Genomic DNA, 15,529 nt, shown 5'->3' on the forward strand with positions numbered 1-15,529 from the left:
AGGAACTGATAATGATGATGATGATGGGTCTTAAAATCACACTGGAGATACGAGTTTCTACATTTCCTGCATCTTTCAGCAGCCAAGAACTTAAAAATCCTCCATGTTTAGTTCAGGATTGTGAAGGAGTTAAATTTATTTCTGAAAAACAAATTCTTCTTCACTTCCACACGTTTCCATATCAGCTCTCCTTCTGTCGTCTCGTCTCATCAACTCCTGGAATTCACACAAACCCTCCAGAGAATTATGCATTTTCTCAACTTCTGACTGCAGCACCCACGTGTCTGTCATTTTGATTTATTCTCTCTCCCCCTTATTTTTTTCTGTTTCTCGGTTTCTGCTCCCAGATGTTACCTGTTGTTGCCTGGCACCCCCCACCCCCCAACCTGTGATACGATCTCAGCTTTACCCAGGTGTGGAATTCTACAGGTGAGTTGAAGCCCCTCTCATGATGTCAATGTCCCCTGCGGGAAAACCCCCGGGACTCGGAGGCTTTCACTGCCAAGAGGAAGCAGGAGCGCCGGGGTAAAAGCCTCAGCTCTCTGCTGCTTCCTCACATGTGTTTGCTTGAACAACTACCTATAAAAAAACTTTAATTTAAGCAGGAACATTTCCAGTTTACACTTTAAAGCTGCTCCGACAGGTTGGTGTTTGGACAGCTCCAAATGGCAGCAAGATAATTTACTGATTCTTAAATTAGTAATTTATTTCTCTTGGGAAACTCCTCTTTGTTATCTGAACAGATTTATGAAACTTTGCCTGAGCATTCCTGCTGTATCCCGCTCTGCAGCTGCTGCAGCTGCTGCTGTATCTCTGTAATAACATAGAATTTACTGTATATTTTTAATGGAAATGTAACATGTTGCGCTTCATGACACTGGAGACACTGTATTTTTGATCTTTCCTGATGCAGTCTGAGTTCACAGTCAGTTGTTTGACAACACACTGAAGGCTCAGTTTGAATTTTCTGATTATTTATTGTAGTACACAGTTTTCACTTTGTGCCCATGACATTCTTTTTCTTGCAGGATTCAAAAAGCACTTTTCTAAATCCATTTTTCATCATGAAAACCTCCTTCTTCCCTTTAAAAATTGAGTGATGATGCTGCACAGTATCGAGGATGGCACTGACGGATACCGACAGTCAGGACCCGACTTCATCGTTGTTCCTCCGTCAACTTTCCCCTCTGACAGCGTTAATGACGGGCTTTTATAACCAAGGCAACACCTCAGGGTGCTGTACGATAACTGTCCCAGAAAACATCTGACACGTCTCTTTTTAAAGGAAAGAAAATGAAGGAGCTGCTACAAGAATATAAATTAGGTGAAGCAAAGCATTACATCTTATTACATACTCAATAAAAGAATGATGTATATGAGAAATAGCAGTAACAATAACAGTCGAAGGCATTTTGGCTGAAATTGGAGGAAAAATGTAAAAGTTTAACTGTTAACATGGTTTAATACAGTTTAGTTCTCGTATCATGAAATGACTCAGAGATCTGGGAACATCATCAGACGGGTTTTAGCAACAGTTTAATTATTATAGATGTTGGTACCAGGTTTTTAAAAAAAAAAACAAGTTAGTCAACCAGAAAATGGAGGTGATTTATAAATTATTACCCAAACTTTCTCTTGTAAATGTCCAACATAGTTAAAAGACTGTTTGGTTCAACTTTGACCTTCCTCTTGTTTCCTGTGAAATGCAGCTTCATTACCAACATTTTAACTGTGTTCGCTTTCAATCTGAACTCCACTTAAACTCGGTTTAAATAATCTGGTTAACTCTCAGCTGTCTGATTGTCTGTCACCATGTTGCTGTACGTGTTCCCAGATCTCAGGGCCGGACGAACCTGCGAGGGGCCCAGAGGGCAAAGCTGAACTGTGGGCCCCCAACGGACCTCCGCCCAACATACTTGTTTCCCCCCAACCCATTTTTCCCAGAGGACAAGAGGCAAACTACTATTACTGCCCCACAATAACCTACAACAGGTCATTTAGTCTGTGATCATTCTGATTAAAAACAAATTTGTTTAAGAATATGCATCATGTATAATATCACCTGAAACTAGAGTCTGTAGGTCTCCGCCAAAACACTTTGTGTTCTCCAGATATTGCGTTCACAAGGCACAGTTTGTGAGGTAACCGTGACCTTGACCTTGACCTTGACCTTTGACCACTAAAATCTAATCACTTCATCCCTGAGTCCCTGTGAATGTCTGTGCCAAATTTGAAGAAGCTCCGTCAAGGCGTTACTGAGATATCGTGTCCACGAGAATGGGACGGACGGACGGACGGACGTACGACCCAAAAACAATATGGCTGCAGCTCTGCGGCATAAAAATAAAGATAGATTGTGACACAGGTTCTCTACACAAGACAAGGACCTCAAGGATTAGTTTTTATAGTGTGATATTGATGCATGTTACCAAACAAATTTGCAATGAATCATATTACACACAGACAACCGGGGGCTTCAGGTTCAGGAGCCCCGGGGACATTTACCTGATTTGCCTATTTGACAACCCAGCCTGGCGTCTGAAGTTACTTTGTCCACATCTACAACATCAAGACCCAAGTCATAATAACGTGAAATTATCCAGCGTGCTCAATAACAGGGCTCTGAAACAGATGGCAGTCACTATTAATATTAGAAAGGAAACCCAGGGGGAAAAAACTGCTGTACAGTCTGAGTGTTTTCAGACGTTGGGGATGAAGAGCGAGCCGCTGTACGAGTCTTTGTCCTCCTCTTCGCCGTCTTCCTTGTGATCCTCCAGAAGTTTATCCAGCAGGTTCGGCGATTCCGGCTCTATCTCCGGATCTTCGTCCAGTGACCGGCCCTGTGCTTCGGGGTCCAGCTGGTGCTCCGAGCGCTGCGGGAGGTCGAGGATCTGGGGCTGAGGGTCTGCGCCCTGGGCCTCCAGCTGAGGGATCATGGTGGTCAGAGACATGGACAAGGGCATGTGCACCAGCGGCGAGCCGGACAGGGCCGCAGAGCCGGGAGCAAACTGGACCCCCGGGTTGGGCATGGTGGATATGGTGGTGAGGGGCTGGGCCCAGGGGAGGTACGTCAGCCCCGAGTCTGGGAGCTCCATCTGAGGGAGGGCGGCTGGTGCTGGGGCCACTGGTATGGTCTGGAGAGAACCACAGAATAAAATATTACTGTCCATCACAAGGGAAGTAAAACTAGCAAAGACACAAATTGTATTTTATAGGAAAATATCTTAATGGTTTGGGACCTTCACTGCAGATTCTCTGTGGTTTTATAATCCTTCATGAACTCCTGGATCCTCGACTGTCAGGCTTTTACAGACACACAATATTTTTAACTGCTCCAGAAATATGGAAAACCTGTTTATTTTCATTTACATATTTTATCATCTACTGTCTTTTTATTGTCTATTTTCATTGTCAGTCAAAGGACTTTTAAACATCATTATCATGAAGTTAATTGCAGGTTGGAGACTCTTTGAGGCAGAAGGACCGGCGGGGAATCAAACGCTGATCACTCCCTGCTCTCTACCATTAAATCATCTCCACTGATTCAACACTGACCTGTTGTCTGTTGGGACTCATGGAAATTTAAAAATAAAAAAGGCAGAAAATCAGCAGTAGAAGCAGAAATATTATGTTTCTGATTCCATCTTCCTCCTTAGAACCTGGTGCCTACATTACCCACAATGCAACCCCACCAGAGAAAGTTTAATCATGTATTATGCCAGTTGTTAGCATCTGCCAAGGTGTAATTTGAGTATTTGCCTGTAGCTGTTTCATTTCTGTTCAACTAAACTGCAGCAGCAAACACATTTTGCATGTTTTCTATTATCGTAATGAGGATATGTTGCTCATTTACATATTTGGCCGAGATATGTTGATACTGAGCGTCTCAGCTACATATTTGTTTTCCTCCAAAACATCAGATGTTGCGACTCCAGCTTTATTAAACTGTTTTATGTTGAGACTCTCACAGAACCTGGTCCAGTTTAGAGAAAGATCCTGATCTGGTTTAATACAGAAAAACTTCAGTGGCTTCAAACACAAACCAAAGTGTTTGTGTTGTCTGGACTTCACCGCAGACAGGACTCCTCTAGAGGCAAACCTCAGTCTCAGCGTGACTTTAGCTCTGATCATATAATCTCATTGTTGAAGTATCTACAAGCTTCTGTTGCAGTTCAGTTGCATAGAAACATAATTCCTCAGAGACAGAGTCGTGGTTTGTTTCATTGTCAGTGTTTTTTCTTTGTTTTCTTTCGGTTCTCGATCATTTTAATTCACTAGAGAAAAGGACTCCTCTTGTAAAGTTGCCAGTGTATTTTTGCATGTAAGGTCTTGCCTGGTTTGTTGGCACATTGTCTCTTACTCACCCCAAAGTTAGTGAGCAGCGGTGCGTGTGTGTAGGTCAGCATGGTGTAGCTGGGGCACAGAGTCTGCATGTACAAGTCTGCAGTCAGCGTGGTGGCTGGGTAGGCCAGAGGCTGGGCCGAGGGGTCCTGCTGGTTGTACTCGGGTGAAGCCCACGGCTGCAGGCCGGGGCCCGTGGCAGGGGGCGGAGCTCTCCATCCTGCGCACTCTCCTCCCGTGGCTGACGGCTCAGCCGCGGTGCCGCCGGCGACATCAGAGCCAAAGATGGCTGAATGTCAGAGAGAGGCTGAGAGTGAGTCTTTCAACGTGCACAGACACATGCTTCTCCAACAGGAGTCAATTATCAGTGAAGAAATACCTTGTGTGTACGATGACTGGTTGTTGTGAGAATGCACATTCTATAAAAAAAGAAGAAGATTACATCAATTAAAAAATGTTGAAGTTGAACAAGTCAGTAGTTGCAGAAGATCCATAGTGACATGCTGCTGCTGCAGAACTGGACCCGGTTCTCAAGTTGATATATAAATATTCAGTATTTACACTTGTACCGACCAAATCCAGGTGTGAGCAGCAGCTGAATCAAGACCATAAATAAAGTCTGAGTGTGTGTGTGTGTGTGTGTGTGTGTGTGTGTGTGGACATTGTTAGCAGCTGTAAGTGTGTGTTGGGTGGAGGAAAGTGTATATGTTACATGGGCCCGGGCGGAAGATCATTCATATATAATTATAGGATTCACTTTGAAGTGTCAGTTTCTACCTGCAGGCGAACAGCAGCTGAATCTGTTAAGAGATTAATGTTGATTGTACAACGTCACTGACAAATACATTACACAAAATATACTCTGACTGCTGAGGAAGACCACATGATGGTGTTGAAAGCTATATATATCTCTGCCTTTGATAAAATCTTCCTGCAGGATTGTCGGAGCAGAACAGCAGCTCTGTTGTTGAGCAGGAAGTTGTATCACATGATCTTCCTCTGGTCGACGGACTCGTCAGAAATTGTTGGGAAAGGTTTTCTCTGGAAAACCATCCACCAAAGAAGACCCTGAGATATGATCGAAAGTTCCAGAACGGCTACTAATGGACTTCAAGATCGCACTTAATCTTAACCTGGAGGTGTTGTGGGACCAACTAGACGAAACACTGGTGAAAGGAGGTTCCCACCTGATGACCCCAAAGACATGTTAGTTATCACTGCTCATTAGTCTGTACAGCTAAATTAATAGTTATCATAGGACATGTTAAGCTTAGGGAGCTATTCACTGAGTCTGGTCCATTTTCTGTAGCACAAGCTTTGTGTTTATCTTAAATTAAATAAACTGATGTTGAGTTGATGCTGTAAATCAGCTGTGGAGATGTAAACAAAGATCAACAGAGATATGACTTTAAGAAAAACACTGCGCTGACCAGGAAGTAACATCATTTTAAATCTTGAATCTTCTCAATTTATTATATTATAATTTATAATTTGGTTTATTTCTGAGAGACAGTGCACATCATTAGCCAAAAGGCTGCAACTCAAACTTCAGTTTCATCTCTTTTTTTATCACTTGTTTTGACAGTTTGTTTTTATCTTGATTGAACTGCATTCCTCAGCTTTATATCCTTCACTGGACTGAATCTGGGCAGGAAATCATTGGTTTTTTATGTTTTTGTCCTGATGCGTCGATGATTATTTGATATTTTGTCAGTTCGTACTTAAAGTTCAGTGACCCTGTCCAGTTGTCCCTCTCTACTTCCTGTGTTACCTCTCTGTGTTGCATGTGCACCCCCAGATCTCCACTGTGCAGAACCACACGCCTGTAATCTCTCTTGAGAGACACGTGTATGCACATATGAAAAAGTCTATCTGCTCTGTACGGTCCCTATCAGGGCGTGTGCACAATGAGGCAGCGATACAGCAAAGAGGCTGAAGTCAGAGGGATGATGACAGCACTGACAGCTGGTGTCAGTGTTCAGGCTGCAGCAGTGCAAGACCTCGTCCTGCTGCCTGCTGCCTGCTGGCTGACTGCAGGCAGCAGGCAGCAGGCAGCAGGCAGCAGGCAGCAGGCAGTCAGCCAGCAGGCAGCAGGCAGCAGGCAGCAGGCAGCAGGCAGCAGGCAGTCAGCCAGCAGGCAGCAGGGCTCGTGCCGTCAGGTGCCTGTAAGACTGCAGAGTCGCCCAGGAGCTGGTTGATGTTACGGCTTTGACAGCAGGTGGAGGGTCACAGAGTTCAGTCATTACACCAAAGACTCAGCTCCTAATATTACTTTTAATCAAGTGCTGAGGATGGTGGGAAAAACCAAATCAAATCAACAAAAATTAACACTTAAAGCACTTTTGGACTGAAATTGTTGCCATTAGTTAAATGTAATTTAATGATCCAGACTAATTACTAATTACTACTATCAATACACTCTGTCCTTTTTGACAAAAGTCATTCAGAGTGTGTAACTCTAGAAATAAATAATAAGAGTATATGCTGGTCACAAAGCGGCATGCACCAAAGTCTCGCCTCCACACACACACACACACACACACACCACACACACACACACACACACACACACGTCCCTCCTCTTTGCCCATTTTTTGGATTAGCACGAATTTAGGGGCGGAGTCAGGCACTGCCAAGATGGTGACAGCAGGGCAGCTCACTCTGAGCTTCAAAACTGCTCTTCAGAAACCGAGGGTGACGTCACGGAGGCTCCGTCCATCTTTATTTACAGTCTATGGAGGTAAACATGTCGTTCTGAGGGTGTTACTTCGCTCGCTTAACAATAAAACATAACTATGGGTCGTAATGAGCTGCTGACACAAATAACACGTCATGATTGTTAGCACTCTCCTTTCTGTGCGCTAAACATGAAGCTACAGCCAGCAGCCGGTTAGCTTAGCATGCAGACTAAAAACAGAGTGAAACTGCTAGCTTGGCTCCGAACAAGGGTAAAAAGAAACAGCTTGCAGGCACCTTTAACGCTGTCTAATTAAGTCTTCACACACTACATTGTTTGTTTAATCTGTTAACTGTTGTTTGTTTAAAGAACAACAGTGTGACAAGAACAAGTTGCGGTTTCACTGATGCAGATATTGTATTTCTTCGCTGGTGCAGTGAATTCCAGGAGTTTCTGCTGCTAACCATCAACCTCAGACTGACAATCACACACAAAAGCACCTGTTTGTTTGGCGCACATGCACACATGAGAGTGGTATTAATCTTCTCATCTCAAGAAAGAAAAGACACATTTCTCAAATGTCAAACTATAAGGTGGAACATGTGAAAACATTATAATAACACAACCACTGGAATCATTTCAAGACCCGGATATTTAAAGATAAAAAGGAACCTTGAAGCCAAAAGTACAAAAGAGACATAAATCCTGCTGCAGGAAATTATAAGAACTGAAATCAAAGAATGTTTTGGATGATATTAAATGTCATTAATGTCGATAAACTATTTTCATGTTCCTCAAAAATGCTCTCAGAGTGAAAGTTGAGCAGTATGTATTACATGTTTTAACCCACCTGAACAAAACATCGAACTACACTTCGTATCAAATAAAGTTTCAGATTGTTTCTCTCTCTCTCTGTGTCTTATCACAGGGTGTGTATGTGCATGTGTGTGTTTGTGTGTGAATGATTTGTGTCTATCCTCTACTGATCTGGAGGATTTAATAAATAGCAAGGGGGAGGGCTCTTTGGCAAGGCTGCGAGTTATTTTGCATAGGGCTGCATGCCCAGCCCTGGAGCCATGCACGGAATGGCTGTAACTGTCATGGAAAAACACCTGGATTATATAAGGGCAAAATCCCCCCTCTTGGCTCTGGGATAGGCCCTGGGTCCTGACTGCTCACATCCTGATGGCCTCCGCAGGGACCCCCTTTATTTCTGCACAGTTTTGATCTGTCGTGCTTCAGCTTTTACGGTCGACAACCTGCGTCAGGAGGTTCAGCCCACGTGCATTTCTTTTGACGTTTATTGACTCTGTTCATCTTCAGGATAGTTCAGATGAATGTTAGCCTGCAGACTAATGGAGATAAATCATCTGAACACAATTGAGGAAGTGTTTTTCGAAATGCAACATGGTAGTTAGACATTATTCAGTGATGCATCGAAGAGAAAAATGTGCAAAAATGTCGTCGCAGCACCAAAAAGAGTTAGTGAACTTGGGTTAAGTTAGCTGCTCCTGGCTGAGGCACAACAAGGAAATGTTTGTGGGTGTTTTTCCAGCCAAATGCATTTAAAAAGTTCATGTTATCAATTAAGTTTCTGCTCTTTCAAAGAGTGTTTGATGAATCCATCCTGCACATGATCCTAATGTTGCTCCACACTGTAACTGTGTCCTGTGCTGCTTATTTGTTTAGTGACTAATCCCAAAGTGCAGAGAAGAATGTGTCTCATTGTTCGCAAGGATCTTTGGAAAGTGATTTTCTTTGGAAAGGCAGTCTGCCAACATGTTCTCAAACCTGATGGGAAACAGTGGTTTATGTGTCGGCATGTAAATGTAAGATGAAGAATACAGAGTGTGTTCAATATTATCAAAAAGCATTATGCAATCACATGTTAGTGTCATGTGTCTCCGTGTCCTCACCGCAGTGAGGGGCGTTGTCTTGGTGCTGTGCGGCTCCAGACTCCGCTTCCTCCTCAGCAGCTCTTTGACCGGGTCTCTGACGCGAACGCCTTGGTACGGTCTGGACCTGACCAGAGCTGACGGTGACGCTACACAGGAGAGAGAGAGAGAGAGAGGCAGAGATACATGACTTCATCGCTCTTCAGTTGTCTTGAGGCAGCTCCTGTGACGGACGCGATGGGTTCACAGAGTTCACGACCATGAACCACCACGTCGCCGCTTTCAACTTTGTTTTTTTAGAGAAAAGTTCAACCTGTGACAAGGGGTCACACCTTGACATTGCAGAGTCAGTAAAGGTCGGAAAACATGGCGACATACTGTTGCACGTTAAACTGTAGATGTTAACTTGAAAAGTTTAAATTTGAACAGATACAATTTCTGCTAAATATATATATTTATTGTATATATTGCAAAAATATTCCTTTCTATTGTCTGTCAAAGTTAAACGTAGAACTAGAAATAAAAAACTGAAGAGAGAAATACATAGCATAAAAGTAATGACCAGCTTCAGACATTCTGCAAAAAGTAAAATAAAAATAAAATAAAATAAAATAAAATAAAAATGAAAACTCCTTTTTTCGACCAAATCATCCAAATAAATGTTAAATGAGCAAATTTTATCTTGTGAAATTCATAAATCTCATAAATGTTCACATCAATAATCAATAGTCCTCTCTCCACAATATGATCTTACATTATAATATTATATTATAATACTGTAATATTGTACATTATAAAGGCTAATAGCAGCTCTGTTTGTGTTGTAATGTTTTAGATACTGTATGTGTAATTTTGTACTGTAAGTTAATTTTTAAATGAGTAAAAATAGGAATAAAATCCAAACATACAGTATATAATATAATTATACATATAATAAATGAAATATAACTTACAGTATTCATTGTCACTCACGTCTAACTCAAAATATTTCAGTGATATTTGGCTGGTGGCACCTGCTGTGGTCACTGATGGTTAACAGTTTATTGTGTTGTCCAGGTAACGGCAGCATCGTAAAGATTTTCTGTTCTTATACACTTCTATGGATTTGAATTTTTCACTGATAACCGAGGCTTAGTGTCCTGTGAGACTTCAGGCTAAATACTCTCCCAGTACATCCCAGTGTTTACAACCAGTGATTTCCTGCAGGTATAAGCATGAGGGAGGAGAAATCTGATCCGACACAGAGGGCCTCTTCTGAATAAACTCAAAGCAACAGTAGCGTACCTGTGCAACTGCAGACAGTGGCATCCCTCACCTCAGTCAGGCCTGAGGCTACAGAGTCAGAGTAAAGGCATTTCCCCCCCTGAACCTAAACACTGCGTGAACCCAAAATAGGCTGCAGGACAATATTTGTTCAGTTTCATTTTTTAGGGGAAGTAAAATAAAATGCAGCGCGTCCTGACCCTGCATTAATGACTAAAAGTCATTAAAAGTCACCTGAGAAGGACGGAAGTGGAGGAGGGTGGAATAACTCATTAAAAGCACCAGGAAAAGTGATCTGCACCGTGTCTCTCAATCACTCACCCCTCTGCCTCCTTTCTCCACTTTTACTTTTCTGCACATTCACAGGTGTAGTTTTACAGGGAGATGAGGAGAGGTGTCACCTCCACCTATTTCCTGACAGATGCTTAGCAACAATCCTCAGACTCACAGGATCACAGCAACATTTAAAGAAGTCAAAGCATCTTAATTCAGTATTTATAGTGATACCCTATCATTACCCTATAGCCTCTATATGTTAGGTTAGGTTAACTATGAGCCCCTCTGACATCGTAGTTCCTCTGAGGCTGAGCTGCAAATCTGCAAGAACTTTTCTTTAATGAAAAATGAACATCAGTCCGAATCCCAACAGTGAGGATTGTCTCATGCTGCCTGATCTAAATGCACCTTTGTATTTTGATCGCAGACAGAAAATGACATCAACCTGCCTCAATACATCAACTCTCTTGGATTCGACAACTTCCTGTCGCCATTACCTCACAGTGTGATTTAAATCATTTATAATTATGTAATTATCGCAAAATCTCCATTTGAGAGAAAGTGTGATTTGCCGGCTGTTGGGGAGGGATCGTGGGAGTGGTAGTAGCGTACAGTTAAGTCGGCAGTAAGCCTGGACTGGTGTACAGTTAAGCCGGTACTAATGAAACGGCGTGCACGAACAGGAAACATGGTAGTTTTATGGCAAGAAGGTGCCACACTGTGTTTTAACTGCGGCAGTGTGCACACGCATCTGGTAACAACCCCTTCATATTTTCACACAGTGAAATTGGAAACCCTCAGTTTTTAGTTTTATGTCCACACACTGGTGACACATGTTCACGGTTTAAATCTTGTTTATTTTCATATTGCATAGTTGGAAGCGACTGTGACACGAGATTTTACAAGCAGCTTCCACAGAAATCCAGTTTGATCTACTGCTACCATCGTTCTGCTGTTGCACAGTTCAGCTCACGCCATCGCCACAGTTCACGGGCATGTGTTAACCTTAACAAGCAGCTGTCTGGTGCAACAAGCAAACAATGCATATGCACGAGAGCGCCAAAATTAAACCTAAAATGCAGTCGGCCGTGTTATCTTATTTCCCTAAACATCAGTATATTTGCATTTGGTGTATAAAAATGGTTTTAGATGAATTAGTCTAGTGATCATGGACGCCAGTGGACTGAATACACTGTAATTATCTAAGATTTTAAAGGATGAAAATAATAATTAATATAATATGATATGATATAAGATATATGATATAAAAATACCCAACTATGGCTGTCCTCTTTGGATTTTAAAATTAACAAACAAGACAAAACAATAGACCCATACAGTATGAAAAGTAATAAGTAATCAGACTCTGCTCTTTACCATTGCCCAGAATAGTTTTATCAAATCTGTTTCTGATGGTATTTATCAGTTTGTTTCAGTAAATCATGTGGAAGACAATCATCTCATCAGCTTCGGTTCAATCTGGAAGTGTTTTGCGATCACCGCAATCCTCTTAATTCTCCTGCTAAGAATTTCCTTCCAGTTATCAGGCCTGCTCCTCTGACCTTTAGCCTGTGACTGTTGTTCCCATCAGTGATGGAGGAGGGAGAGCTGTGGTCCAGACTGCTGTTGTCTCTGTCCTCTACCTAACCCCTGTTGTAAGGTTAAGGGTGTCCTGACAGTATCTTGTCCAGATTCCTATCTGCGGCTGACTGATCTGCCTTCACAGGTCAGACACGCTCTGAACAACACGGTGTGACCGGGTGCTGTGTGCAGACAAGTCCACGAAGCTTAACAGAAACAGGGCCTGAATATCTGGAGCATATTTCACGGCAGTTTACAGTTTTTTATTATTTTGCTGACTGAAATGTCAACTGTCGCTAGCAGGTTTGGTCACTGCAGCAAGCTAGCTCATGAAGCTAACTTTAGCTACATGACTGGGCTGAAAACACTACAAACACTAACTCCAGCTGACGTTTTAATGTTTCCTGTTCACTCATTTTCAAGCCAGAGGGTTAACAGATCTTAAATAAGCACTTGCTGGCTACATACACAATATTATGCTAAAAGACTGAGGCTAAAAGGTGAAAGGTTAGCATCATGAAAGAGTTGTTTTTCGTGTATTGCAGAGCTAGTTAGTCCCACTACTGTATATATGATAAGAGAAAATATAATATTAAAACATTAGATGGATGTCACACTCTTATTTTATTCAACCATAAACCAGTTTACCCAGATACAGTACCAGTCAAAAGTTTGAGTAGCTTTACTTGGACAAACAGAGTTTAGCTTTTATTGTTTCTATATTTAAAAACAATATCTTTTGATTTTAACATTACATTTTCTTTCACATCCCACTTTCTCCACTCATTTCTCCAACCTGTCTCGTCTCTCCTCTGTGTTCGTATCCCACTCACTGACTCGAGTCACAATCATTGATCACTGGGCATCACGTGACCAGAACCGTAAAGGCTAGAAAAGCTGTGCGAGTTGAAATATAAATGCTGTGTCAATATTTAATAATTCTCAATAATTTATAGGTTACAGATCTGGACGGCACCTGGGTCGGTTGGTGACCTCCTGTTTTAGGACAATAACTAGTCATGTCTGGATGGATTTGTTTTGATGTTAACTTTCTTCAAAATTCAATAAAGAGCAACTGTTACCCCAAACTCTGATATTCAGGAACAGTTTTCATACAACGGGGAAATACATGACAATAAGATCATTCATTGTATAATCTGAAATCTCTCAAAAACACAGCTAGCTATTCAAATGCTAGTTAGCCAACATGTTTTCAGCCAGCAGCTCAGTTACTCAAACTCTGTCTGCTAAATCAGATATTTGTAAATCTGCAGGATATTTCTTCAAAGCCTCAGTTTATTCTGGATGTGAAGCAAAGTTTTCCCATCATGCAACAGAGGACTGCTGTAGCATTTTGGAAATGCTCATTGTGGAGCATTCAGGAGCAGCTCTAGCGCAGCAGGAGTTCAGGAAGTGAGGCTGTCACTCAGCCAACAGTAACAAAGGATTTGTAAAAGTTCCTGGCAAAGGATTGAAGGATTGTGAGGAGTGTGCTACAAACAGGGGTGTGGTGCTTATCGTGACTTCAAACAGAAGACGGTGCTGTGTAAATGCACAGTTAAGGTAAATGCTAATATGGACTTTTGAATTGAAGCTCAGTTGTAGAGAAGCTGTTGTTGTCTCTCATCTCCCTCGGTTTGAAACACATGAGCACACACAAACAGACAAATAATCAGCACGGCACATGCACGGGGGGATAACACAAAAGAGGAAGCTCCACAGCTGCACCGTCTTTTACTGCGGTGGAGGTCTGCCACCATTTTGCTTATCAAGATTTCTGGGCCAATAGCAACACGCAGCCAACTTCCAAAAGACCACCTTCCTCTTTCCAAAAGAGTCTGACACAGCAGCTTCTCCTGACACAGAACACAACAGGAAATGTTTCATATACAGTTGTTTCCTTGTGTTAATATTCAAAAAATCACCCAAATGCTTGAATTAAACATTTCACTGGATGTTCTTTATGGTAGGTGATGTTGTGGTTAGAGCTTTACAAACCACATTTCTTCTAATCAGAAATAATAAACTAATCAATTACAACTGGCCAAAAACACAACAGCGGAAATTCATAGTTTGATTAAATCAAATTTCTTTGTCTCAGCAACAAATCTCGTCTTCAAGCAGATAATTATCTGTAAATTATTCCACACAGACACTGCCAAAAAATTAAATCAAATCAAATCTATGCTTCTCAAAGGCTGAAGATATTGCAGGGCTGTTGAAATGGATTGCATGGCATTGCATTGAACAGTATATTCTGCCGATGATATTATTTCCACCTGCTCAAAGTGAAAGGTGATGTAACGTACACAAACTGTAAAAGATGAGGTGAAACCTGAAACAAGTCTCAAAACTTAAAAAACTTTCTTCAGCTCTTATCTCCATCACTGAAGCCAAAGTTTAATCACTGAAATCATAGACCGCTCATCAATAAATGCAACATATATGTGCAACAATCTGCATGAAAGATATTAAAGTTTGTGTATATCATGTAAATAAAACAGCAACGTCGTGTTGTACTTACATTTCTCCCAGTGCATACTGCTTATCTTGCTAATATCGTTTAGTTAAACTGAAGAAAATCAAAGTGGCGGGTTGACTGACGTGCTTTATAGCAGCCTGTAACTGGCTAATAATCCCCCTGGGATGTCACAGTTTCTCCAACCACAAATCTCCCTTATGCATCTAGTTTCAGTGCTAATGCTATTTAAGTTGAATCATCACTACAAGAGATAAAACATTGTGAAAAAGAGAAACAGAGTGATGCTGAAATGAAACAGAGCCTTAAAGAAAATGAACAAATAAATAAAGGAGAAACAATCGTGTTACGTCTGATGCAAATACTGTTTTATTTGTGTGACAGACTTCCTTCCTGAAACGTCAATAATTATTCAACAACATTTTATGTAACGACTTAAGGAAACAAACTACAAGTGGCTGAGGTCGGACCTGGGTAGATTTGTCTGACACGCTACAAAAAAAGCCCAAAATATGTGAAAGAAAAAAAAAAAACCTTTATTAACACAAAAATAGCGATAAAAATAAAATGTCAGTCAGCAAAAAATACAACAACCCCCTCGAAAACTCACATAAAGCTATTGATCGCAAAAAAACCTTTGGATCATTTAAACAGATATGAATCAATAATTAAGTTGATGTTTAACTTAAAGGGGAAATCTTTCACTTTTGCACATCAAGGTCTGTTTGGATGTTGGAGATGTGAATAAAGTTGTAGGCTAAAAAGTTTTTTGTGGTGGCGTGACATCTGAATGTCCTCCAGTGATGTCACGAGTCAACGCTGGCAACTGGCATAACACATGCATTGTGGGTAATGTAGGTGACAGGTTTTTAAACAGTCCATCATGAGTCTGACGGTGTTGAAGGAGTTCAGTGACATACTCTTTAACATGATTCTACTATTATGATCTTGTTTCAAATTTAAAAGGAAGTCGGAGTTAAGACATAGTTAGCCTAGCTTAGCATTAAGTGAGTCTGA

The 15,529-nt window shown here is 41.4% G+C and overlaps 1 protein-coding gene across 1 annotated transcript; it reads right to left on the reverse strand.

The window, feature by feature from the left end:
- Nucleotides 1-953: 953 nt before the first annotated feature.
- On the reverse strand, nt 954-14,632 carry LOC130167283 (POU domain class 2-associating factor 1). Its single transcript, XM_056373291.1, has 5 exons — nt 14,558-14,632; nt 8,935-9,062; nt 4,721-4,760; nt 4,365-4,630; nt 954-3,134 (listed from the first exon to the last, which is right to left on the reverse strand). The coding sequence occupies exons 1-5, from the start codon at nt 14,571-14,573 to the stop codon at nt 2,700-2,702; spliced, it is 885 nt and encodes a 294-aa protein (XP_056229266.1). The 5' UTR covers nt 14,574-14,632; the 3' UTR covers nt 954-2,699.
- Between the last annotated feature and the right edge of the window lie 897 nt (nt 14,633-15,529).

The sequence above is a fragment of the Seriola aureovittata genome, chromosome 4 (assembly GCF_021018895.1).
Source record: "Seriola aureovittata isolate HTS-2021-v1 ecotype China chromosome 4, ASM2101889v1, whole genome shotgun sequence".
Classification (NCBI taxonomy): domain Eukaryota; kingdom Metazoa; phylum Chordata; class Actinopteri; order Carangiformes; family Carangidae; genus Seriola; species Seriola aureovittata.